Consider the following 27,745-nt stretch of genomic DNA (forward strand, 5'->3'; position numbering starts at 1 on the left):
CTCTGTTATGGAGAGGGGGATCTGTGGGTGGCGCTGTTATGGAGAGGGGGATCTGTGGGTGGCGCTGTTATGGAGAGGGGGATCTGTGGGTGGCGCTGTTATGGAGGGGGGGATCTGTGGGTGGCGCTGTTATGGAGAGGGGGATCTGTGGGTGGCGCTGTTATGGAGAGGGGGATCAGTGGGTGGCGCTGTTATGGAGGGGGGGATCTGTGGGTGGCGCTGTTATGGAGGGGGGGATATGTGCACTGTTATGGGCATAACAGTGCACAGATCCCCCCTCCCCATAGCAGTGCCATAGACCGATCCCCCTACCCATAACAGCGCCGGCCCTGCTGCTCACAGCAGACTAATCACTCACTGCATCTTTATTTTACCTTACAATCGTGACGCTCCAGTAACAACTCTGCAGGCAGAGCGGAGGGCGGCGTAACGTCACTTACTCATGTGACGCACCTGCTCCGCCCACTTTATGAATGAAGGAGGCGGAGCAGGCGCGTCACGTGAGTAAGTGACGTTACGCCGCCCTCCGCTCCAGAGTTGTTACTGGAGCGTCACGATTGTAAGGTAAAATAAAGATGCAGTGACTTAAAGTAAACCGCCCGCCCGCAGATGGTGAGCTACTTGGTGGGTGACAAATCCCACACCCCATATTTTCGGCCGATATGTAACAATATCGGCCGAAATGGATTAGGTACATTTTCGGCCAATATTTTCGGCTGCCGGAATTTCGGTGCACCCCTACGCATAATGGTGGTCTCTCTGACAGGGTGGCGAGATATTCTACCCTCAATTTGATTTCGAAGGTTTGTCATAAGTGTTGGGAATTGCTGTCGGTTCGGGGCTTTACTCAGGTCAGTCCTGTATGGAGAAATCCTCAATTGCCTGAACTGTTTCGTCTGGAAGGATTCTCTCAATGGGAACGGAAGGGTGTGAGGTTTCTATACCAGCTGCAAAGAGAGGCTGTGTTTAAATCATTTGAGCAACTCAGGAATGGGTTTGCCCTCCCTCATACGGCCTTTTATCAATTTGTGCAATTAAGACAGGCATTCCAAGCTCAGACAAGGTCTGTGTCGCTTACCTATACAACAGTCCCACTGTTGCAACAAATTCTCACATTGTCTCCTCAAGCGGACTAATATCATCCATATATAGGAACCTGTTTGTGAAATCTGTGAAGCAAGATTCTCTGGGGGTCAAACAAAAATGGGAGGGGGAGGATCAATGGAAAGCAGTACTTGCACTGACACCTCAGTTATCACTGTGTGAAGGCCAGTGTATATCACAATTATTTCTTATCCATCGGGTATATTAGACGCCATCCTTTCTGTTCAGGATCGGGGTTAGGAGCGATGCCTCGTGCCCTAGATGTGGGGAGAGTCCAGCATCCCTAATGCACAAGTTGTGGGAGCTTAGAACTTATTGGACCTGTATTAAAGAAGCATATCAAGTTTCTGTTTCGCCTGGTCTGAGGGCATGTGTGTTGGGAATATTGGACATTAAAAACCGTTATTCACGTCTCAGGGTGCAGCGTCTGCTCTTCCAGACCAGGAAACGAATTGCTATATACCGGCTAAGACCTCAACCCCCATCTAGGGCAGAATTTTTTAACAGAATGGATGAGATTATTCACCTGAAGAAGGGGGTATACACTCACCTAAAGAATTATTAGGAACACCTGTTCTATTTCTTATTAATGCAATTATCTAGTCAACCAATCACATGGCAGTTGCTTCAATGCATTTAGGGGTGTGGTCCTGGTCAAGACAATCTCCTGAACTCCAAACTGAATGTCAGAATGGGAAAGAAAGGTGATTTAAGCAATTTTGAGCGTGGCATGGTTGTTAGTGCCAGACGGGCCGGTCTGAGTATTTCACAATCTGCTCAGTTACTGGGATTTTCACGCACAACCATTTCTAGGGTTTACAAAGAATGGTGTGAAAAGGGAAAAACATCCAGTATGCGGCAGTCCTGTGGGCAAAAATGCCTTGTGGATGCTAGAGGTCAGAGGAGAATGGGCCGACTGATTCAAGCTGATAGAAGAGCAACGTTGACTGAAATAACCACTCGTTACAACCGAGGTATGCAGCAAAGCATTTGTGAAGCCACAACACGCACAACCTTGAGGCGGATGGGCTACAACAGCAGAAGACCCCACCGGGTACCACTCATCTCCACTACAAATAGGAAAAAGAGGCTACAATTTGCACGAGCTCACCAAAATTGGACTGTTGAAGACTGGAAAAATGTTGCCTGGTCTGATGAGTCTCGATTTCTGTTGAGACATTCAAATCGTAGAGTCCGAATTTGGCGTAAACAGAATGAGAACATGTATCCATCCTCTGATGGCTACTTCCAGCAGGATAATGCACCATGTCACAAAGCTCGACTCATTTCAAATTGGTTTCTTGAACATGACAATGAGTTCACTGTACTAAAATGGCCCCCACAGTCACCAGATCTCAACCCAATAGAGCATCTTTGGGATGTGGTGGAACGGGAGCTTCGTGCCCTGGATGTGCATCCCTCAAATCTCCATCAACTGCAAGATGCTATCCTATCAATATGGACCAACATTTCTAAAGAATGCTATCAGCACCTTGTTGAATCAATGCCACGTAGAATTAAGGCAGTTCTACTGTAATATGATATGGCATATGAGTATCTGGGCTGTGTTGGGAGGAGTGGTTTCAGTGATAAATAGAGTTCTGGATCATGCTTATATGAGTCTAGATTGGGAAGGGAAATTTTTCACTTCCTGGATTCGGCTGGGCTTGATTGACGTCTTCTCCCGACAGGGCCGCGCTTGCGCAGAAGACTGAAGTTTTTCTCCGGGCCGCACAATGTCCTGAGAACGCAACACGCCGCCACGCATGCGCCATGGTGACTTGTTCCTGGCCTGTATAGTACAGTGCCGGCGTGCGCAGATTTAACAGTGATCATTGTGATGGGAATACCCCTTTAATGGTAAGAGTTGGGAATGGGCTTGTGCTTAGGGTGTCGGCTGCATCTTCCTCGGTGCCATCATACATTGTACCTGTGTTGGCGGTAGCGTGCCCGTCCTGTCACTGGAAGGGGGAGTGGGTGGTCGAGGGAAGTTTTATTCAATACTCTTTTGTACCACAATTGAATGGGTATATCTCTGTATAACATGCCTGTATTATTGAAAGCTGGTTGCCGTTTATGAAAATATCTTAATATCTGTCTGAATGATGAACCGGACTGAATCTACCCAAGTCTATATCTCATGAAGGATTTCTATTTTCTTTTTCATATTTGTAAATTGGAAAAAATGTTAATGAAAATGATCTGTTTATTTAAAAAAAGAAAGCATACTCTCTGTCTGACTGTCACATATTTATCTTTTTTTTTCAAGGAAAGGAGTGGGAAGATGAGCGCTTGTCCATCCAATCACCTCTATGTGCCAAATTAGGCTGTTTATTGATGCCCTGACCGAGACATTTACCAGTATCTGTATCACAGCGTCAAATAAGTCACAGCAAACACTTGAGCCCCACACCCCCAATCAATAAAGCTTTTTCATTTTTCACTGTCCCTCCAGTCCATGTCCTATCTGCACCATACAATACGCAGACAGCTTCTCTAGTGATACCCGTTACACGCTACCGTAATAGTGATAACGATGATAACTAGAGAGGAATATAATATATTTAACCACAGTGAATGCCGTAAAAGTAAATCAAACAAAATACAATAATGTAAAAATTGAATTTTTTTTTTATCTTCCCCCTAAAAATAAAATACTAAAAGTTATTCCATACACTATATGTACCCCTAATGGTTCTTAAAAAAAAAAAAACACCACCACGCGTCCTGCAAAATTGAAGGTCTCATATAGCTAAATTGAAGAAAACATAAAGTCATGACTGAAGGAACAAAAAGGGGAAAAATGTTACTGGTCCTTAAGGATAAAATTAGTCATGTCACTAAGGGGTTAAAATGCATTTCAGTCACCTGAGTATATTTACTTCAAAACTAATAGCAAAATTTGCAATTTAACCAGTGACATTTTAGGGAGGTTTTTTCCAGTTTTAATGTGATTGTTGGTGTGTGTGTGTGTGTGTGTTACATGAATATTGTCATCTCAGACATTTCTAGAATATCCTAACAAACGCTGCGGTTTTTGTTAGGCCGTCTCTCGGCAGGTTTGCCGTGCTGCGGCTGGATCTCTGGCCGGTCCCCATTATAGTGAATGGGGCCGGGGCGGACCTCTGGCAGCACACGCGTGAAAACATTAGTATAGATCAGACTGTTCCTCTGCTGGACAAGCCTAACGCGAGTGTGAAAAAAGCCTTAGCTGGAAGTTACAAACAAGTGGTCTCAAGAAAGTTACTATAGCAGACAGCACTTGAGGGAAGCTTTAATAAGCAGAAAATATATTTTTTTGAACACGCCACACAAGAGGGTTAGTCTGTAAGAGCAATGAAGGTCACAGCGCTAGGAGAAAGTATAATATGAGCCAAGAAGACAATGTCTGTCAGTGACAATGGTGACGCTGTCGTGGAGCAAATAGAAGACGTTATTTTAAGTGTAAATACTGTTTGGATAAAGATGAAATATTAATCTGTCCACATACGTTATAAAACTATTACATGGAGCGTCGTTACTTCTCCCCATGTCACTCTGGGCTCTCCCGCAGTGTGGGTGGAGGTGTGAATACAGTGATAAGAAGCAAGATTCATGGGGACAGTTCATCCTCACTGTTCTGGAAGTAATACTTTTCTTCCATGGATCACAGTTGACCTCACAGTTATATAATTTGGTTTTCTGGGAGGCGGGAAAAATGTCATCAAAACCAAACCGTCCTATTGGCTATTTGAGATCCACTAATAACGACATATGCTAAATAGGGGGAAATAGTTTCTCTCCTGTGTGACTTTTCTCATGTCTAACAAGATTTGACTTCTCTGTAAAACATTTCCCACATTCTGAACATGAATAAGACTTCTCTCCTGTATGAGTTCTCTCATGTGTAACAAAATTTGATTTATATCTAAAACTCTTCCCACATTCTGAACATGAATACGGCTTCTCTCCTGTGTGAATTTTATCGTGTATAACGAGAAGTGATTTTCGTGTAAAACATTTCCCACATTCTGAACATGAATACGGCTTCTCTCCTGTATGAGTTTTCTCATGAGTAACAAAATTTGATTTACATCTAAAACTCTTCCCACATTCTGAACATGAATACGGCTTCTCTCCTGTATGAGTTCTCTCATGTGTAACAAAATTTGATTTATATCTAAAACTCTTCCCACATTCAGAACATGAATACGGCTTCTCTCCTGTGTGAATTTTATCGTGTATAACGAGAAGTGATTTTCGTGTAAAACATTTCCCACATTCTGAACATGAATACGGCTTCTCTCCTGTATGAGTTCTCTCATGTGTAACAAAATCTGATTTATATCTAAAACTCTTCCCACATTCTGAACATGAATACGGCTTCTCTCCTGTATGAGTTCTCTCATGTGTAACAAAATTTGATTTATATGTAAAACTCTTCCCACATTCTGAACAAGAATATGGCTTCTCTCCTTTGTGAAATTTCTGATGTGCAACAAGATTTGATTTCCGTGTAAAACATTTCCCACATTCTGAACATGAATACGGCTTTTCTCCTGTGTGAATTCTCTCATGTTTAACAAGATCAGACTTTTGTGTAAAACATTTCCCACATTCTGAACATGAATACGGCTTCTCTCCTGTGTGAATTCTCTCATGTTTAACAAGAATTGATTTCAGTGTAAAACATTTCCCACATTCTGAACAAGAATATGGCTTCTCTCCTTTGTGAAATTTCTGATGTGCAACAAGATTTGATTTCCGTGTAAAACATTTCCCACATTCTGAACATGAATATGGTTTCTCTCCTGTGTGACGTCTCTCATGTCTAACAAGACTCAATTTATCTATGAAGCACTTCCCACATTCTGAACATGAATATGGTTTCTCCCCTGTGTGACGTCTCTCATGTATAATAAGATGTGATTTTTCTGTGTAGCACTTCCCACATTCTGAGCAGGAGTATGGATTCTCTTGTGTGTGAATTATTCTGTGTGTAGAAAGACCCGAGATTTCTGTCAACTCTTTACCACAGTGAAATCTTTCACCCCCTTTCTGAATTGTACTTGTGGTAACAATCTGTGATTGGTCAGGAGAAGGTTCCTCATAATTAGGAGGATTATATGACAGATCTGTACTGTGAAGTCCTGGATGTACATTAAGGATAATGAGGTTTTCCCCTGAAGAGCGCTGCATGATATCTTCCTTCTCTAGTGGTAACATGACATTTTCAGTATTTTTACTGTGATTTTCTGTTAAGGTAAAAATGTAAATTTGTGTTATTTTTGCCAAACTAAAGAGTATACAAACTTATAACTTTCACATTAGGCTGGGAGTTGATCCTGCAGGAAGACATACATTTTGAATCCAGTTCTGGCTTTTGCAAAAAAAATAAAAAATGCACCAAAAACTGCATGTGTGATTCCAGCCTTAGAAAGCTTTTTACAACTTCATAACAAAGTTCAACCTTCTGATTTACACCCAACCATGACTTTTATTACATACAGTAAATCACAACTTAAAAAAACTTAAAAATTTGAAAAGCCTGACCATGTCTGGCAGCCGGCCCTGCACTCCACCAGCACAATGTGCCATTCAACACCAAATGGACATCATTTTAACTCAAAAGGAGAATCTTGGTTTGGGGTTGGTGGATGGAGCATTGTGGTTTGTAGCTGCACATGATGACTCTTACCTTGTGATATAAGAGGCTGGTGCTCCTCCATCATGGCCTCCATGTACAGATCCTTGTGTCCTTCTATATACTCCCACTCCTCCATGGAGAAATAGACAGTGACATCCTGACACCTTATAGGAACCTGACAACACAATGACACCGTCATCACCCAGACCCCTCCAGTGCTGTTACTGGAGAATTTCCCAGCATTCCCAGCAGTGTCACCTCTCCAGTCAGCAGCTCCATCATCTTGTGGGTGAGTTGTAGGATCTTCTGCTCATGTATCAGGGGATGAGGCTCTGTGATGAGGTGATGGGTCCTGCTCCGCCCTCCTGATTCCTGGAGATGGATGATGGGAGTCACACAGTCCCCCGATGTCTTCTTCACTATTGTGTACTCCTGTGGATGGAGAGAGACACTTAGGGAATAAACCCTTCAGGGGCCATGTGCTCTCCTCCGGCCCTCTCCTCCTGGTACAACGTGCCTACTTACCTCCTCATGGCTCCTACAACATGACTATTGGTCACATGACACATCACTCACCATACTGGGGGCTGATCTTCAGGTTCTCCATCACTTGGAAGGTCTGGGGGCCGTTCTCCAGGACCCTGGACTCTTCCTATCACTTCCTATGATGGATTCTCCTTCACGATGTCTGACTTGTTACAGAATACAATAAAGAGGAGAGAAATCTAGAAAAGTTTACCTCTCCGCTCAGCAGGGAGATGATCTCCAAGGTGAGGTCTAATATTCTTCTGCTGATCTCCTTCCTGTCCATCCTTGGTGGTCATTCAGGAGAAGGCTTGTATTGCTGGTGTTCTTCATGAAGAAATAAAGGAATAAAGGTTAAATAAATGAAGGAGATGATTTTTTATTTATTTTTTTCACAACCAGAGAAAGGGGCATTGATATTACTGGGGAGCACTAATGGGGCATTATTAATTCAGGGGAGCACTAATGGAGGCATTGATTGATATTATTGGGGGGCACTACTAGTGGGGGCATCATTAATACTAGGGTCTCTAATGGGGCATTATTAATTCTGGGGGGCTCTAACTGAGGCATTACTAGTACTGGAGGGCACTAATGAGGGCATACTTAATTCTGGGGGGTACTAATGGGGGCATTAAAATTACTTGGGGCATTAATATTACTAGGGGCATTATTAATTCTGGAAGGCACTAATGGGGGCATTATTAATACTGGTGGGCACTAATGGAGGCATTAATATTACTGGGGGAACTAATGGGGGCATTATTAATTCTGGAAGGCACCAATGGGGGCATTATTAATACTGGGGGGCTCTAATGGAGGCATTAATATTACTGGGGGAACTAATGGGGGCATTATTAATTCTGGAAGGCACCAATGGGGGCATTATTAATACTGGGGGGCTCTAATGGAGGCATTAATATTACTGGGGGCAGTTATAGGGGCATTAATATTACTGGAGCACTAATGAGGACATCATTAATACTGGGGGGCAATAATGGAGTCATTAATATTACTCGGGGCACTAATGGAGGAATTAAAGGAAATCTGACACATGGATTATTATCACTATTAAAGTAAAACTACTGTCATGTAGAAGATGACACCTCCTTCTCTGAAGTACCTTTCATTTGGAGTTTCTTGTTTCTATCTTGCGAAAATCATCTTTGTAGTATATGCAAATAAGGCAGTAAGGTGCCCAGAGGGGCGTTATTTTCTTTTAACGGTGCCCAGGAACGCCCCCATCCAGTGCCCAGGCCCGCCCTCCAGCAGAGCCCAAGCACACCTGGGCTGAAACTCCACGCCTCCATCAGCGCAGTTGCTACCGCCCCCCCCTCGCTACGTCACTGATGCGAGACAGCGCCGCTTATACTTGCCTTCAGCTACGCGGAGAAATCTTGCGCAGGCGCATGCCCAGTGACGCATTTGAGGCTGATGCCCTCAGTTAAACATGAAGTGCGCAGGCGCAGGAAGTCTTTGGTACTTCGCCAACACAAGATTTCTCTGCAATAGTTTTACTTTAATAGTGATAATCCATGTGACAGGCATTAATATTACTGGGGGGCACTAATGGGGGCATTAATATTACTGGGGGGCACTAATGGGGGCATTAATATTACTGGGGGGCACTAATGGGGGCATTAATATTACTGGGGGGCACTAATGGGGGCATTAATATTACTGGGGGGCACTAATGGGGGCATTAATATTACTGGGGGGCACTAATGGGGGCATTAATATTACTGGGGGCACTAATGGAGGCATTAATATTACTGGAGGGCACTAATGCGGGCATTAATATTACTGGGGGGCACTAATGGGGGCATTAATATTACTGGGGGCACTAATGGAGGCATTAATATTACTGGGGGGCACTAATGGGGGCATTAATATTACTGGGGGCACTAATGGGGGCATTAATATTACTGGGGGCACTAATGGGGGCATTATTACTGGGGGCACTAATGGAGGCATTAATATTACTGGGGGCACTAATGGGGGCATTAATATTACTGGGGGGCTCTAATGCGGGCATTATTATTGGGGGGCACTAATGGAGGCATTAATATTACTGGGGGCACTAATGGGGGCATTAATATTACTGAGGGGCACTAATGGGGGCATTAATATTACTAAGGGCACTAATAGGGGCATTATTACTGGGGGGCACTAATGGAGGCATTAATATTACTGGGGGCACTAATGGGGGCACTAATGCGGGCATTAATATTACTGGGGGCACTAATGGGGGCATTAATATTACTGGGGGCACTAATGGAGGGATTAATATTACTGGGGGGCACTAATGGAGGCATTAATATTACTGGAGGGCACTAATGCGGGCATTAATATTACTGGGGGCACTAATGGGGGCATTAATATTACTGGGGGCACTAATGGGGGCATTAATATTACTGGGGGCACTAATGGGGGCATTATTACTGGGGGGCACTAATGGAGGCATTAATATTACTGGGGCACTAATGGGGGCATTAATATTACTGGGGGGCTCTAATGCGGGCATTAATATTACTGGGGGGCATTAATATTACTGGGGGGCACTAATGCGGGCATTAATATTACTGGGGGGCACTAATGCGGGCATTAATATTACTCGGGGCACTAATGGGGGCATTATTACTGGGGGGCACTAATGGGAGCATTAATATTACTGGGGGGCACTAATGGAGGCATTAATATTACTGGGGAGCACTAATGGGGGCATTAATATTACTGGGGAGCACTAATGGGGGCATTAATATTACTGGGGAGCACTAATGGGGGCATTAATATTACTGGGGAGCACTAATAGGGGTATTATTAATAATAGGGAGCACTAATGGGGGCATTAATATTACTGGGGGGCACTAATGGGGGCATTAATAATAATAGGGAGCACTAATGGGGGCATCAGCCCCTTAAGGACCCGTGCCATCCATGTACGGCGCTGGTTTCCGTGACTTAAGGACCAGCGCCGTACATGTATGGAGCACTGATCAGGCGGGTACAGGAGCTGCGCCCACCCGATCAGCGGCAGGGGTCCGGCAGTCACTGATAGCCGGACCCCTGCTGTATGCGCCGTCACCTCATCCCGCAAAAAATGAGCCCCTACTTAAAACAATCACCCAAAAAAAAAAACATGGCTCTCAGACTATGGAGACACTAAAACAGGATTTTTTTTGTTTAAAAAATGCTATTATTGTGTAAAAGTTAAATAAATAAAAAAAGTAGACATATTAGGTATCGCAGTGTCCATAAGAACCTTCTCCATAGAAATATCACATGAACTAACCCCTCAGTTAAACACCGTAAAAAAAAAATAGGATCGGACTGTTCGATTATGGGCCGGACGTTCCGTAAAATGCGGAATGCACGCGGCTTTTTCGGTGTTTTATTTTTTTTTGCGTGGTATAGAATGGTATCGAATCAAAATGTTGGTCTCATGAGAACCCGAGTTCAGATAATAGTCCACAATAAGGGGGACGGATTCCCCTTGGTGTCAAATAACACCTGGTGTTAAGCCACGCCCCCACAGCCACACCCCCTGCTGCTACTACTACTCCACCATCCCCCCTCACACCGCCGCTGACTGCGTCTATGACGGTCATGTGACATCAGACATTCCCTGACTTAACCCTTTACATCACATTTCACATCGGCCACATAATAGGAATGATGAGGACGTGAGAATATAGATGATGGGAGTTATCCGCTGACAGCGTCCTCCAGGCTCCTCCCCCACTAATGAGCCCTGGGCGGGGCCGGTCTCCATGGTAACTATCGGGCCCGGCCTGTGAGGGGAGGAGGGTTCTGGAGGACACTGGACGTTTCTGTATAAAAGAAAGGATTTCCCCCGAAATCTGAGAATTATCAGCTGAAAACCTCATTCACACGGAGCAGATTCTCTCATCCAGCAGCGAATGATGACAACCCCCACTATCCCCACTACTCCTCCCCCATCATACTAAGCTGAGGAGAAGGATTCCTTGTGTGTAATGGAGGAGAATCTCCAGAGGTGACATGTCTGAGCTCTCCACCACACTGTCTCCTCACAGCTCATCTTACCTGCAGGCTGGAGGAATGGCTGATACCAGAGAGAACAAGAGCCCTGACTACCGACCAGGACCTGCCCAGTATCTGCTGCACTGCCAGAGCTGAAGGACCTGCGGTGACGTCACCGTCATGTGATCAGTGCAGGGGGCGGGGCTCAGAAGTGGGGAGGAGAAGAGGTGGTGAAGGACCTGGGGTGACCTCACCGTCATGTGCTCAGTGCAGGGGGCGGGGCTCAGGAGAGGAGAAGAGGTTGTGAAGGACCTGGGGTGACCTCACCGTCATGTGATCAGGGGGCGGGGCTCAGCAGTGGAAAGGATAAGAGGGGGTGAAGGACCTGGGGTGATATCATCATGTGATCAGTGCAGGGGGTGGAGCTTAGCAGTGGAGAGTATAAATAGTGGGAAGGACATGTGATTAGTGTAGTGGGTGGTTCCCAGCAATGCAGAGAAGAGGTGGTGAAGGACCTGTGATGATGTGAACATCATGTGATCAGAGTAGGGGCGGAGTTTTGTAGTGCAAAGGAAAAAAGCTGAAGGACCTGTGAATGTCATTATTGTGTGATCAGTGCAGGGGGCGGGGCTCTGTGTTGACTGGATGAGAGGACTGTAATGATGACCATGTGACATCAGGGGGCGGAGCTTTGCATGGAGAAGCGATGAGTCTAGTGGCTTTTCTCTTAGAGCTAAAACAATGCTGGGAGTTGTAGTTCTCTCCTCTGACATCCTATAATAACACCCTGGATATGCTGGGACTTGTGGTTCTCTCTAATGCTGTAGCTGTGGTGAATTCAGCCGACTTCTGGGACGTGTAGTTCAGTTTCGGGAGGAGAATGTTGTCCTTCCTGGTGCTGACCTCAAACCCGAGACACAAGTCTTCTGCAGACATCTGAGTTCAGGGCGGCAGGATGGTTGGAAGCTTCCATCCCCTGATGACAGAGGTCGCCCGCTCCTCTTATGTAGACGACCTCCCACCCCGAGATCAGACCTTGTGCCCTCAGATGACAATGCTATGTGGGGGTTTCTGGCCTTTTCAGTAGAAGACATTGAGGAGACCACGATGGTGTGTAACGTCAGGTCTCATCTAGTCTGCAGCGGCATCAGATGCCCCAAAGAGGCGCTGACTAGGAACGGGCGGAGATTCCCCCAGAAGACTAGGGTAAGTAACGGGGATAGTGGCGGGATGTTTGGTCCACGCCCCTCTCACACTCCGCCCATTTATAACAAAATGGTGGACAAGACCAAACAACGAGCTACTTGTACAAATGAGAAGTGACTTTACGGCTCCGGAATTCAGGCTCCGGGGCTTCATAAATCACCCAATTGTCTTTAACCCCATAAGGACCAGGCCGTTTTTTGCAAATCTGACCAGTGTCACTTTATGTGGTAATATCTTTAAAACGCTTTTACTTATCCATTCTGAGACCGTTTTTTTTTTGTCACATGTTGTACTTCATGACACTGGTAAAATTTAGTCTAAATTTTTAATTTATAAAAAAGAATACCAAATTTATCAAAAAAATTAGCAAATTTCAATTTCTCTACTTTTATAATAGCTAGTAATACCTCCAAATATAGTTATTACTTTACATTCACCTTATGTCTACTTCATGTTTGGATCATTTTGTGAATGGGTATCAGATATAAGGCTTAGAAGTCCCCAAAATTCAGAAGATTTCCAAAACACACTTTTTAAGGACCAGTTCAGGTCTGAAGTCACTTTGTGAGGCTTACATAATAGAAACCACCCAAAAGTGACCCCATTCTATAAACTACACCGCTCAAGGTATTCAAAACTGATTTAACAAATTTTGTTAACCCTTTAGGTGTTCCACAAGAATTAATGGAAAATGAAGAAGAAATTTCAGAATTTCACCTTTTTGGCAAATTTTACAATTTAATCAATTTTTACAGTAACAAAGCAAGGGTTAACAGCCAAACAAAACTCAATATTTATTGCCCTAATTCTGTAGTTTACAGAAACACCCCATATGTGGTCGTAAACCGCTGTACGGGCACACGGCAGGGCGCAGAAGGAAAGGAACGCCATACGGTTTTTTGGAAGGCAGATTTTGCTGGACTGTTTTTTTGACACCATGTCCCATTTGAAGCCCCCCTGATGCACCCCTAGAGTAGAAACTCCAAAAAAGTGACCCCATTTGGAAACTACGGGATAGGGTGGCAGTTTTGTTGGTACTATTTCAGGGCACATATGATTTTTTGGTTTCTTTATATTACACTTTTTGTGAGGCAAGGTAACACAAAAAAGCTGTTTTGGCACCTTTTTATTTTTTGTTATTTACAGCTTTCATCTGACAGGTTAGATCATGTGGTATTTGTATAGAGCTGGTTGTTACGGACGTGATTATACCAAATATGACTATAGTGTCTCCATATTCTGAGAGCCATAGTTTTTTTTTTATGTTTTGAGCGATTGTCTTAGGTAGGGTATGATTTTTGCGGGATTAGAGGACAGTTTGATTGGTACTATTTTGGAGTGCATATGGCTTTTTGATCGCTTGCTATTACACTTTTGTGATGTAAGGTGACAAAAAATGGCTTTTGACACCGTTTTTATATTTATTTTTTTACGGTGTTCACCTGAAGGGTTAGGTCATGTGATATATTTATAGAGCAGGTCGTTACGGACGTGGCAATACCAAATATGTATACTTTTTATTTACTTAAGTTTTACACAATAATATTTTTTAAACAAAAAAAAAGATGTTTTAGTGTCTCCCTATTCTGAGAGCCATATTTATTTATTTATTTTGGGTTGTTATCCTATGTAGGGGCTCATTTTTTGTGGAATGAGTTGACGGTTAGATTGGTACTATTTTGCAGGGCATATGCCTTTTTGATCGCTCGGTGTTGCACTTTGAGTGATGGGAGGTGACAAAAAACTGTTTTTTTAGCACAGTTTTTAATTAACTTTTTTGACAGTGTTCATCTGAGGGGTTAGGTCATGTGATATTTTTATAGATCCGGTCGATACGGACGCGGTGATACCTAATATGTCTACTTTTCTTTTTTCCCAATTTTTTACAATTGTTTTTGACTTTATTTTGGAAAAAGGAAGTTTTATGTTTGTTTGTTTTTTACTTGAAACTTTAAAAAAAAATTGTAAAACTTTATTTCTTTAACTTTTTTTTTCCACTTCATTTTTTTGTCCCACTCTGGGACTTCAACTTTTGGGGGTCTGATCCCCTTTACAATGCATCACAATACTTCTACACTCACCTAAATAATTATTAGGAACACCTGTTCTATTTCTCATTAATGCAATTATCTAGTCAACCAATCACATGGCAGTTGCTCCGATGCATTTAGGGGGGTGGTCCTGGTCAAGACAATCTCCTGAACTCCAAACTGAATGTCAGAATGGGAAAGAAAGGTGATTTAAGCAATTTTGAGCGTGGCATGGTTGTTGGTGCCAGACGGGCCGGTCTGAGTATTTCACAATCTGCTCAGTTACTGGGATTTTCACGCACAACCATTTCTAGGGTTTACAAAGAATGGTGTGAAAAGGGAAAAACATCCAGAATGCGGCAGTCCTGTGGGCAAAAATGCCTTGTGGATGCTAGAGGTCAGAGAATGGGCCGACTGATTCAAGCTGATAGAAGAGCAACGTTGACTGAAATAACCACTCGTTACAACCGAGGTCTGCAGCAAAGCATTTGTGAAGCCACAACACGCACAACCTTGAGGCGGATGGGCTACAACAGCAGAAGACCCCACCGGGTACCACTTATCTCCACTACAAATAGGGAAAAGAGGCTACAATTTGCACGAGCTCACCAAAATTGGACTGTTGAAGACTGGAAAAATGTTGCCTGGTCTGATGAGTCTGGATTTCTGTTGAGACATTTAAATGGTAGAGTCCGAATTTGGCGTAAACAGAATGAGAACATGTATCCATCCTCTGATGGCTACTTCCAGCAGGATAATGCACCATGTCACAAAGCTCGAATCATTTCAAATTGGTTTCTTGAACATGACAATGAGTTCACTGTACTAAAATGGCCCCCACAGTCACCAGATCTCAACCCAATAGAGCATCTTTGGGATGTGGTGGAATGGGAGCTTCGTGCCCTGGATGTGCATCCCTCAAATCTCCATCAACTGCAAGATGCTATCCTATCAATATGGGCCAACATTTCTAAAGAATGCTATCAGCACCTTGTTGAATCAATGCCACGTAGAATTAAGGCAGTTCTGAAGGCAAAAGGGGGTCCAACACCGTATTAGTATGGTGTTCCTAATAATTCTTTAGGTGAGTGTATATTGTAAAGCATTGGCTGCAAGTGTATTACACAGTGTAATGCAGGGGGCTGGATCTCACAGGCTGTCACGGAAGGCAGCCACGATGCCTAAGGAAAGATCGGGCTGCCTTCCCTGCCATTGGATCCCCGTCACAGCAGCGTGGGGACCAGATGGCTGCTTCCTCTATGCACGGACATCGCACGTGCCACGGCACATCAAGGGTTAATACGCCAGCATCGGTGATTTCACCGATGTCGGTGCATGCAGCAGGGATCCGGCTATCAGTGACTGCTGGACCCCTGCCGCTGATTGGGCGGGCGCATTTCCTGCACCTGCCAGATCACTGCACCGTACATATACAGCGCTGGTCCTTAAGTCACCGACATCTGCACCGTACATGTACTGTCGATTATTGGCTGCAGCAGACGTCTTAAAGGATTCTTTCTAAGAAAAGAAACCGCATAATGGTGGTCTCTCTGACAGGGTGGCGAGATATCCTACCCTCAATTTGATTTCGAAGGTTTGCCATAAGTGTCGGGAATTGCTGTCGATTCGGGGCTTTACTCAGGTCAGTCCTCTATGGAGAAATCCTCAATTGCCTGAACTGTTTCGTCTGGAAGGATTCTCTCCATGGGAACGGAAGGGTGTGAGGTTTCTATACCAGCTGCAAAGAGAGGCTGTGTTTAAATCATTTGAGCAACTCAGGAATGGGTTTGCCCTCCCTCATACGGCCTTTTATCAATTTGTGCAATTAAGACAGGCATTCCAAGCTCAGACAAGGTCTGTGTCGCTTACCTATACAACAGTCCCACTGTTGCAACAAATTCTCACATTGTCTCCTCAAGCGGACTAATATCATCCATATATAGGAACCTGTTTGTGAAATCTGCGAAGCAAGATTCTCTGGGGGTCAAACAAAAATGGGAGGGGGAGGTTGGCTTTATTTCAGAAGATCAATGGAAAGCCAGTGTATATCACAATTATTTCTTATCCATCGGGTCTATCGGACGGCATCCTTTCTGTTCAGGATCGGGGTTAGGAGCGATGCCTTGTGCGCTAGATGTGGGGAGAGTCCTGCATCCCTAATGCACAAGTTGTGGGAGCGTGGGGAGCTTAGAACTTATTGGACCTGTATTAAAGAAGCATATCAAGTTTCTGTTCCGCCTGGTCTGAGGGCATGTGTGTTGGGAATATTGGACATTAAAAACCATAATTCACGTCTCGGGGTGCAGCGTCTGCTCTTCCAGGCCAGGCAACGAATTGCTATATACCGGCTTAGACCTCAACCCCCATCTAGGGCAGAATTTTTGAACTGAAGAATGGGGTATATATTAAAAGGCAATGCTTAGCCAAGTTTTCCAAAATTTGGGACAAGTGGGTATCATATAGGACTACTGTAATGTGATATGGCATATGAGTATCTGGGCTGTGTTGGGAGGAGTGGTTTCAGTGATACATAGAGTTCTGGATCATGCATATATGAGACTAGATTGGGAAGGGAAATTATGGTGGAGGACCTGGAGTGGAGAAGTCCCGAAAATAGCTTTTAAAGGGGTATTCCCATCATCAGTTTTCATACTTACCTTCGTCCAGCGCGACGTGGGTGGTGGGTGGTCGAGGGGAGGTTTATTCAATACTCTTTTGTACCACAATTGAATGGGTATATCTCTGTATAACATGCCTGTATTATTGAAAGCTGGTTGCAGTTTATGAAAATATCTTAATATCTGTCTGAATGATGAACCGGACTGAATCTACCCAAGTCTATATCTCATGAAGGATTTCTATTTTCTTTTTCATATTTGTAAATTGGAAAAAATGTTAATGAAAATGAAAGCATACTCTCTGTCTGACTGTTACATTTCTTTTTTTTTTCAAGGAAAGGAGTGGGAAGATGAGCGCTTGTCCATCCAATCACCTCTATGTGCCAAATTAGGCTGTTTATTGATGCCCTGAACGAGACATTTACCAGTATCTGTATCACAGCGTCAAATAAGTCACAGCAAACACTGGAGCCCCACACCCCCAAACAACATAAAGCTTTTCCATTTTTCACTGTCCCTCCAGTCCATGTCCTATCTGTACCATACAATATGCAGACAGCTTCTCTAGTGATACCCGTTACACGCTACCGTAATAGTGATAACGATGATAACTAGAGAGGAATATAATATATTTAACCACAGCGAATGCCGTAAAAGTAAATCAAACAAAATACAATAATGTAAAAATTTCAGGTTTTTTTTTATCTTCCCCCTAAAAATAAAATAATAAAAGTTATTCCATACACTATATGTACCCCTAAGGGTTCTTAAAAAAAACCAAAACACTACCATGCGTCCTGCAAAATTGAAGGTCTCATATAGCTAAATTGAAGAAAACATAAAGTCATGACTGAAGGAACAAAGAGGGGAAAAATGTTACTGGTCCTTAAGGATAAAATTAGTCATGTCACTAAGGGGTTAAAATGCATTTTAGTCACCTGAGTATATTTACTTCAAAACTAATTGCAAAATTTGCAATTTAACCAGTGACATTTTAGGGAGGGTTTTTCCAGTTTTAATGTGTTTGTTACATGAATATTCTCATCTCAGACATTTCTAGAATATCCTAACAAACGCTGCGGTTTTTGTCAGGCCGCCTCTAGGCAGGTTTGCCGTGCTGCGGCTGGATCTCTGGCCGGTCCCCATTATAGTGAATGGGGCCGGGGCGGACCACTGGCAGCACACGCGTGAAAACATTAGTACAGATCAGACTGTTCCTCTTCTGGACAAGCCTAACGCGAGTGTGAAAAAAGCCTTAGATTGAAGTTACAAACAAGTGGTCTCAAGAAAGTTACAGTCAGGTCCATAAATATTAGGACATCGACACAATTCTAACATTTTTGGCTCTATACACCACCACAATGGATTTGAAATGAAACAAACAAGATGTGCTTTAACTGCAGACTATCAGCTTTAATTTGAGGGTATTGACATCCAAATCAGGTGAACGGTGTAGGAATTACAACAGTTTGCATATGTGCCTCCCACTTGTTAAGGGACCAAAAGTAATGGGGCAATTGGCTTCTCAGCTGTTCCATGGCCAGGTGTGTGTTATTCCCTCATTATCCCAATTACAATCAGCAGATGTCCAGAGGTCATTTCTAGTGTGCTATTTGCATTTGGAATCTGTTGCTGTCAACTCTCAAGATGAGATCCAAAGAGCTGTCACTATCAGTGAAGCAAGCCATCATTAGGCTGAAAAAACAAACCCATCAGAGAGATAGCAAAAACATTAGGCGTGGCCAAAACAACTGTTTGGAACATTCTTAAAAAGAAGGAACGCATCGGTAAGCTCAGCAACACCAAAAGACCCGAAAGACCACAAAAAACAACTGTGGTGGATGAGCGAAGAATTCTTTCCCTGGTGAAGAAAACCCCCTTAACAGTTGGCCAGATCAAGAACACTCTCCAGGAGGTAGGTGTATGTGTGTCAAAGTCAACAATCAAGAGACTTCACCAGAGTGAATACAGAGGGTTCACCAGAAAATGTAAACAATTGGTGAGCCTCAAAAACAGGAAGGCCAGATTAGAGTTTGCCAAACGACATCTAAAAAAGCCTTCACAGTTCTGGAATAACATCCGATGGACAGATGAGACCAAGATCAACTTGTACCAGAGTGATGGGAAGAGAAGAGTATGGAGAAGGAAAGGAACTGCTCATGATCCTAAGCATACCACCTCATCAGTGAAGCATGGTGATGGTAGTGTCATGGCGTGGCCATGTATGGCTGCCAAATGAACTGGTTCTCTTGTATTTATTGATGATGTGACTGCTGACAAAAGCAGCAGGATGAATTCTGAAGTGCTTCAGGCAATATTATCTGCTCATATTCAGCCAAATGCTTTGGAACTCATTGGACGGCGCTTCACAGCGCAGATGGACAATGACCCAAAGCATACTGCAAAAGCAATCAAAGAGTTTATTAAGGGAAAGAAGTGGAATGTTATGAAATGGCCAAGTCAATCACCTAACCTGAATCCGATTAAGCATGCATTTCACTTGCTGAACACAAAACTGAAGGGAAAATGCCCCAAGAACAAGCAGGAACTGAAGACAGTTGCAGTAGAGGCCTGGCAGAGTATCACCAGGGATGAAACCCAGCGTCTGGTGATGTCTATGCGTTCCAGACTTCAGGCTGTAATTGACTGCAAAGGATTTGCAACCAAGTATTAAAAAGTGAAAGTTTGATTTATGATTATTATTCTGTCCCATTACTTTTGGTCCCTTAACAAGTGAGAGGCACATATGCAAACTGTTGTAATTCCTACACCGTTCACCTGATATGGATGTAAATACCCTCAAATTAAAGCTGACAGTCTGCAGTTAAAGCACATCTTGTTAGTTACATTTCAAATCCATTGTGGTGGTGTATAGAGCCAAAAATGTAAGAATTGTGTTGATGTCCCAATATTTATGGACCTGACTGTACTATAGCAGACAGCACTTGAGGGAAGCTTTAATAAGCAGAAAATATTTATTTTTTTAACACGCCACACAGGAGAGTTAGTCTGTAGGAGCAATGAAGGTCACAGCGCTAGGAGAAAGTATAATGTAAGCCAAAAAGACAATGTCTGTCGGTGACAATAGTGACGCTGTCGTGGAGCAAATTAAAGACGTTATTTTAACTGTAAATACTGTTTGGATGATGTCCACATACGTTATAAAACTATTACATGGAGCGTCGTTACTTCTCCCCATGTCACTCTGGACTCTCCCGCAGTGTGGGTGGAGGTGTGAATACAGTGATAAGAAGCAAGGTTCATGGGGACAGTTCATCCTCATTGTTCTCGAAGTAATACTTTTCTTCCACGGATCACAGTTGACCTCACAGTTATATAATTTGGTTTTCTGGGAGGCGGGAATTTGAGATCCACTAATAACGACATATGCTAAATATGGGAAAATAGTTTCTCTCCTGTGTGACTTTTCTCATGTCTAACAAGATTTGACTTCTCTGTAAAACATTTCCCACATTCTGAACATGAATAAGACTTCTCTCCTGTGTGAATTTTATCGTGTGTAACAAGAAGTGATTTTCGTGTAAAACATTTCCCACATTCTGAACATGAATACGGCTTCTCTCCTGTATGAGTTCTCTCATGTGTAACAAAATTAGATTTATATGTAAAACTCTTTCCACATTCTGAACAAGAATATGGCTTCTCTCCTTTGTGAAATTTCTGATGTGCAACAAGATTAGATTTCCGTGTAAAACATTTCCCACATTCTGAACATGAATACGGCTTTTCTCCTGTGTGAATTCTCTCATGTGTAACAAGATCAGACTTTTGTGTAAAACATTTCCCACATTCTGAACATGAATATGGCTGCTCTCCAGTGTGAATTCTCTCATGTGTAACAAAACTTGATTTATGAGTAAAACACTTCCCACATATTGAACATAAATATGGTTTCACACCTGTATGACGTTTCTCGTGTGTAACAAGATCTGATTTATGTGTAAAATATTTCCCACATACTGAACATGAATATGGTTTCTCTCCTGTGTGACTTCTCTCATGTCTAACAAAATGTGATTTATCTGTAAACCCTTTTCCACATTCTGAACAGGAATATGGTTTCTCTCCCGTGTGGATTCTTTCGTGTGTAACAAGGTATGATTTTCGTGTAAAACTTTTCCCACATTCTGAACATGAATATGGTTTTTCTCCTCTGTGACTTCTCTCGTGTGCAACAAGAATTGATTTCAGTGTAAAACATTTTCCACATTCTGAACATGAATACAGCTTCTCCCCTGTGTGACATCTCTGATGTGCAACAAGACTTGATTTCCGTGTAAAACATTTCCCACATTCTGAACATGAATATGGTTTCTCTCCTGTGTGACGTCTCTCATGTCTAACAAGACTCGATTTATCTATGAAGCACTTCCCACATTCTGAACATGAATATGGCTTCTCCCCTGTGTGACGTGTCTTATGTATAATAAGATGTGATTTTTCTGTGAAGCACTTCCCACATTCTGAGCAGAAGTATGGATTCTCTTGTGTGTGAATTATTCTGTGTGTAGAAAGACCCGAGATTTCTGTCAACTCTTTACCACAGTGAAATCTTTCACCCTCTTTCTGACTCGTACTTGTGGTAACAATCTGTGATTGGTCAGGAGAAGGTTCCTTATGATTAGGAGGATTATATGACAGATCTGTACTGTGAAGTCCTGGATGTACATTAAGGATAATGAGGTCTTCCCCTGAAGAGCGCTGCAGGATATCTTCATTCTCTAGTGGTAACATTACATTTTCAGTATTTTTACTGTGATTTTCTGTTAAGGTAAAAATTTTAATTTGTGTTATTTTTCCCAAACTAAAGAGTATACAAACTTATAACTTTCACATTAGGCTGGGAGTTGATCCTGCACTAAGGCATACATTTTGAATCCAGTTCTGGCTTTTGCCCAAAAAAACTGCACCAAAAACTGCATGTGTGATTCCAGCCTTAGAAAGCTTTTTACAACTTCATAACAAAGTTCAACCTTCTGATTTACACCTAACCATGACTTTTATTACATACAGTAAATCACAACTTAACAAAACGTAAAAATTTGAAAAGCCCGACCATGTCTGGCAGCCGGCCCTGCACTCCACCAGCACAGTGTGCCATTCAACACCAACTGGACATCATTTTAACTCAAAAGGAGGATCTTAGTTTGGGGTTGGTGAATGGAGCATTGTGGTTTGGAGCTGCACATGATGGCTATTACCTTGTGATATAAGAGGTTGGTGCTCCTCCATTACATGTCACTGGACACACGTGTATACACTGCACATGGCGGCTCTTACCTTGTGATATAAGAGGCTGGTGCTCCTCCATCATGGCCTCCTCGTACAGATCCTTGTGTCCTTCTATATACTCCCACTCCTCCATGGAGAAATAGACAGTGACATCCTGACACCTTATAGGAACCTGACAACACAATGACACCGTCATCACCCAGGCCCCTCCAGTGCTGTTACTGGAGAATTTCCCAGCATACCCAGAAGTGTCACCTCTCCAGTCAGCAGCTCCATCATTTTGTGGGTGAGTTCTAGGATCTTCTGCTCATGTATCAGGGGGTGAGGCTTTGTGATGGGATGAGGGGTCCTGCTCCGCCCTCCTGACTCCTGGAGATGGATGATGGGAGTCACACAGTCCCCCGATGTCTTCTTCACTATTGTGTACTCCTGTGGATGAAGAGAGACACTTAGGGAATAAACCCTTCAGGAGCCATGTGCTCTCCTCTGGCCCTTTCCTCCTGGGTACAACGTGCCTACTTACCTTCTCATGGCTCCTACAACATGACTATTGGTCACTGGTCACATGATACATCACTCACCATATTGGGGGCTGATCTCCAGGTTCTCCATCACTTGAAATGTCTGGAGGCCGTTCTCCAGGACCCTGGACTCTTCCTATCACTTCCTATGATGGATTTTCCTTCCCGATGTCTGACTTGTTACAGAATACAATAAAGAGGAGAGAAATCTAGAAAAGTTTACCTCTCCGCTCAGCAGGGAGATGATCTCCAAGGTGAGGTCTAATATTCTTCTGCTGATCTCCTTCCTGTCCATCCTTGGTGGTCATTCAGGAGAAGGCTCGTATTGCTGGTTTTCTTCATGAAGGAATAAAGGTTAATTAAATGGTTGAGATGAGTTTTATATTTTTTTTCACAAGCAGAGAAGGGGACATTATTAATTAAGGGGAGCACTAATAGAGGCATTGATATTATTGGGGGCATCATTAATACTGGGGATTCTAATGGGGGCATTATTAATTCTGGGGGCACTAAAGGAGGTATAAATATTACTGGGGGCACTAATGGGGCATTATTAATTCTGGGGGGCTCTAACTGAGGCATTACTAGTACTGGAGGGCACTAATGAGGGCATACTTAATTCTGGGGGGTACTAATGGGGGCATTAAAATTACTTGGGGCATTAATATTCCTGGGGGCATTATTAATTCTGGAAGGCACTAATGGGGGCATTATTAATACTGGTGGGCACTAATTGAGGCATTAATATTACTGGGGGAACTAATGGGGGCATTATTAATTCTGGAAGGCACCAATGGGGGCATTATTAATACTGGGGGGCACTAATGGAGGCATTAATATTACTGGGGGCAGTTATAGGGGCATTAATATTACTGGAGCACTAATGAGGACATCATTAATACTGGGGGGCAATAATGGAGTCATTAATATTACTCGGGGCACTAATGGAGGAATTAAAGGAAATCTGTCACATGAATTATTATCACTATTAAAGTAAAACTACTGCCATGTAGAAGATGACACCTCCTTCCCTGAAGTACCTTTCATTTGGAGTTTCTTGTTTCTATCTTGCGAAAATCATCTTTGTATGATATGCAAATAAGGCAGTAAGGTGCCCAGAGGGGCGTTATTTTCTTTCAACGGTGCCCAGGAACGCCCCCATCCAGTGATGCGAGATAGCGCCGCCCATACTTGCCTTCAGCTACGCGGAGAAATCTTGCGCAGGCGCACGCCCAGTGACACATTTGAGGCTGATGCCCTCAGTTAAACATGAAGTGCGCAGGCAGTCTTTGGTACTTCGCCAACACAAGATTTCTCTGCAATAGTTTTACTTTAATAGTGATAATCCATGTGACAGGCATTAATATTACTGGGAGACACTAATGGGGGTATTATTAATAACGGAGCACTAATGCGGGCACTAATATTACTGGGGGGCACTAATGGGGGTATTATTAATAACGGGGAGCACTAATATTACTGGGGGCACTAATGGGGGCATTAATATTACTGGGGGGCACTAATGGGGGCATTAATATTACTGGGGGCACTAATGGAGGCATTAATATTACTGGGGGGCATTAATATTACTGGGGGCACTAATGGAGGCATTAATATTACTGGGGGGCATTAATATTACTGGGGGCACTAATGGAGGCATTAATATTACTGGGGGGCACTAATGGAGGCATTAATATTACTGGGGGGCAATAATATTACTGGGGGCACTAATGGAGGCATTAATATTACTGGGGGGCACTAATGGGGGCATTAATATTACTCGGGGCACTAATTGGGGTATTAATATTACTGGGGGGCACTAATGGGGGCATAAATATTACTCGGGGCACGAATGGGAGTATTAGTCCCTTAAGGACGGGATGTACATGTACGGCGCTGGTGTCCGTGACTTTCTCCCAGGCTGTGAGCTGTGCGCTGAGATTGGCCAGCGATGCAGCCTAGGAGAAGGAGACGCCCACAGGACAAGGGAAGACCCGTCTACTATAACTTAAGGAGCAAAGGTACCGGAGCCTATAACGGGAGAACGGAGCGGCGCCCAGGGATAATAGTAAGTGCAGTGAGATCCCCGGGCGCCGCTCTATATGGCAGCATACTCAGTTCACATAGTTTATACAAGTGAAAGGTCCTCTTTAAGGGGTTAATATTACTGGGGAGCACTAATGGGGGCATTATTAATAATGGGGAGCACTAATGGGGGCATTATTAATAATGGGGAGCACTAATGGGGGCATTATTAATAACGGGGAGCACTAATGGGGGCATTATTAATAATGGGGAGCACTAATGGGGGCATTATTAATATTTATAATGATCTCTTTATTTGCAGGACTCATGTATTACTTCAGATTAGGGTTGTTTCGGGTATCGAATTATCGACACCCAATCGATACTTTTGTGGGATTTGACATTTACCGATACTAGGCTGCACTACTGCGCAGCCTAGTATCAGAGAACATGGGGCGCGCTGCTCTTAGCGTGCTCCATGTTCTCCTCAGCAGCACAGGGGAGAAGCAGTCTCTCCCTCCCTCCTCCCTGTGCCGCTGCTGCCACCAATGAGAGGAGAGAGGGGAGGGGCTGTGGCCACTGCGCCACCAATGATGATAATTCACCCATTAATACAAATATAGTCGGCGGGTGCCAGCGGCAGAATCACATAGCCGGCACCCGCCCTCTACGACAGGGCGCTGCGATCCGTGGCAGTTAACCCCTCAGGTGCGGCACGTGTGAGGTTAACTGCCGCGGATCGAAGCGCCCTATCATGGAGGTCGGGTGCCAGCTATGTGATTGTGCCGCTGGCACCCGTCTCCTGTATCTGTATTAAAAGGTTACTTATCTTAATTGGTGGCGCCAGGGTTTCTCAATGGGCGCCTCCTTCTCCCTGGCGGTGCCGCGATCCAATCACAGCGGAGAGCATCACAGCCAGGGAGAAGCAGACGCCCACTGAGAAACCCTGGCGTCTCCTCCTCCCTGTACTACGGGGGAAGGGGGGGGGGGGCACAGCGGGTGCAGGAGCAATATAAAAAAAAAACAGGGAGGGTGGCAGCATTAGTGGGGGGTACCCCGCAAGTAAAAGGTATTTATCTAGAATAAGTAAAAACCATAAAAGGTCCTCTGTAAATAAAAAGTAAAAAAAAGACAAACAAAAAAAACAATATTAAGTATAAATCACCCCTTTCCCAATTTTACATATAAAATATATAAACAATAAATAAATAAACACGTTACATATCGCCACGTCCGAAAAAGTGAGAACTATTAAAAAAATTTAATAGAAAATTAAACAGAAAAAAATTTAATAAGAAACCGCGCGATTCACCATTTTTTAGTCACCTTGTCACCCAAAAAATAGGATCGGACTGTTCGCTTATGGGCCGGACGTTCCGTAAAATGCGGAATGCACGCGGCTTTTTCGGTGTTTTTTTTGCGTGGTATAGAATGGTATCGAATCAAAATGTTGGTATCATGAGAACCCGAGTTCAGATAATAGTCCACAATAAGGGGACGGATTCCCCTTGGTGTCAAATAACACCTGGTGTTAAGCCACGCCCCCACAGCCACACCCCCTGCTGCTACTACTACTCCACCATCCCCCCTCACACCGCCGCTGACTGCGTCTATGACTGTCATGTGACATCAGACATTTCCTGACTTAACCCTTTACATCACATTTCACATCGGCCAGAGAATAGATGATGGGAGTTATCCACTGACAGCGTCCTCCAGGCTCCTCCCCCACTAATGAGCCCTGGGCCACATACTCTCTGGGCGGGGCCGGTCTCCATGGTAACTATCGGGCCCGGCCTGTGAGGGGAGGGGGGTTCTGGAGGACACTGGACGTTTCTGTATAAAAGAAAGGATTTCCCCCGAAATCTGAGAATTAGCAGCTGAAAACCTCATTCACACGGAGCAGATTCTCTCATCCAGCAGCGAATGATGACAACCCCCACTATCCCCACTACTCCTCCCCCATCATACTAAGCTGAGGAGCGGAGAAGGATTCCTTGTGTGTAATGGAGGAGAATCTCCAGAGGTGACATGTCTGAGCTCTCCACCACACTGTCTCCTCACAGCTCATCTTACCTGCAGGCTGGAGGAATGGCTGATACCAGAGAGAACAAGAGCCCTGACTACCGACCAGGACCTGCCCAGTATCTGCTGCACTGCCAGAGCTGAAGGACCTGGGGTGACGTCACCGTCATGTGATCAGAGGGGCGGGGCTCAGCAGGGTGAAGGACCTGGGGTGACGTCACCGACATGTGATCAGTGCAGGGGGCGGGGCTCAGCAGTGGATAGGATAAGAGGTGGTGAAGGACCTGCGGTGACGTCACCGACATGTGATCAGTGCAGGGGGCGGGGCTCAGCAGTGGAGGTGGTGAAGGACCTAGGGTGATGTCATCGTCATGTGATCAGTGCAGGGGGCGGGGCTCACCAGTGGAGAGGAGAAGAGGTGGGGAAGGACCTGAGGTGACGTCACTGTCATGTGATCAATGGAGGGCGGGGCTCAGCAGTGGAGAGCATAAGAGGTGGTGAAGGACCTGTGATGATGTCACCATCATGTGATCAGTGCAGGGGGCGGATCTGAGCAGTGGAAAGGAGATGATAGAGAAGGACCTGTGATGATGTCACCATCATGTGATCAGTGCAGGGGGCGGGGCTTAGCAGTGGAAAGGAGAAGAGGTGGTGAAGAATCTGTGATGAGTGCAGGGGGTGGGACTTAACCGTTGAGGCACTTACCAAATGACGCTGACATAATCACAGGTCCTTCGCCACCTCCTATCCTCTCTTAATGAAGATAAGGTAACATAATGCAGGTAAGATGAGATGTGAGTAGACAGTGTG

The 27,745-nt window shown here is 44.1% G+C and overlaps 1 protein-coding gene and 1 long non-coding RNA gene across 3 annotated transcripts in view; both read right to left on the minus strand.

Moving 5' to 3' along the window:
- LOC120992023 (zinc finger protein OZF-like) overlaps positions 1-21,877 on the minus strand; it is a 90,214-nt gene extending 68,337 nt beyond the window's left edge. Inside the window, exons 1-2 of one of the 2 annotated variants that reach the window (XM_040420785.1) lie at positions 20,714-21,877; positions 4,879-6,080 (exon numbers count right to left, since the gene is read on the minus strand). In XM_040420785.1, the coding sequence (XP_040276719.1) occupies positions 4,879-6,080; positions 20,714-21,866 (2,355 nt within the window). In that variant the 5' untranslated portion in view covers positions 21,867-21,877. Of the gene's footprint in view, positions 1-4,143; positions 4,628-4,878; positions 6,081-20,300 lie in introns of those variants that run through there. The other variant, XR_005776900.1, reaches the window with a different exon arrangement.
- Positions 21,878-22,756: 879 nt separating this feature from the next.
- On the minus strand, positions 22,757-27,045 carry LOC120992062. Its single transcript, XR_005776905.1, has 3 exons — positions 26,987-27,045; positions 23,109-23,221; positions 22,757-22,793 (listed from the first exon to the last, which is right to left on the minus strand). It is a non-coding gene; the product is annotated as an uncharacterized LOC120992062 (long non-coding RNA).
- Positions 27,046-27,745: the final 700 nt, after the last annotated feature.

Source organism: Bufo bufo, chromosome 2 (assembly GCF_905171765.1).
Source record: "Bufo bufo chromosome 2, aBufBuf1.1, whole genome shotgun sequence".
NCBI lineage: Eukaryota > Metazoa > Chordata > Amphibia > Anura > Bufonidae > Bufo > Bufo bufo.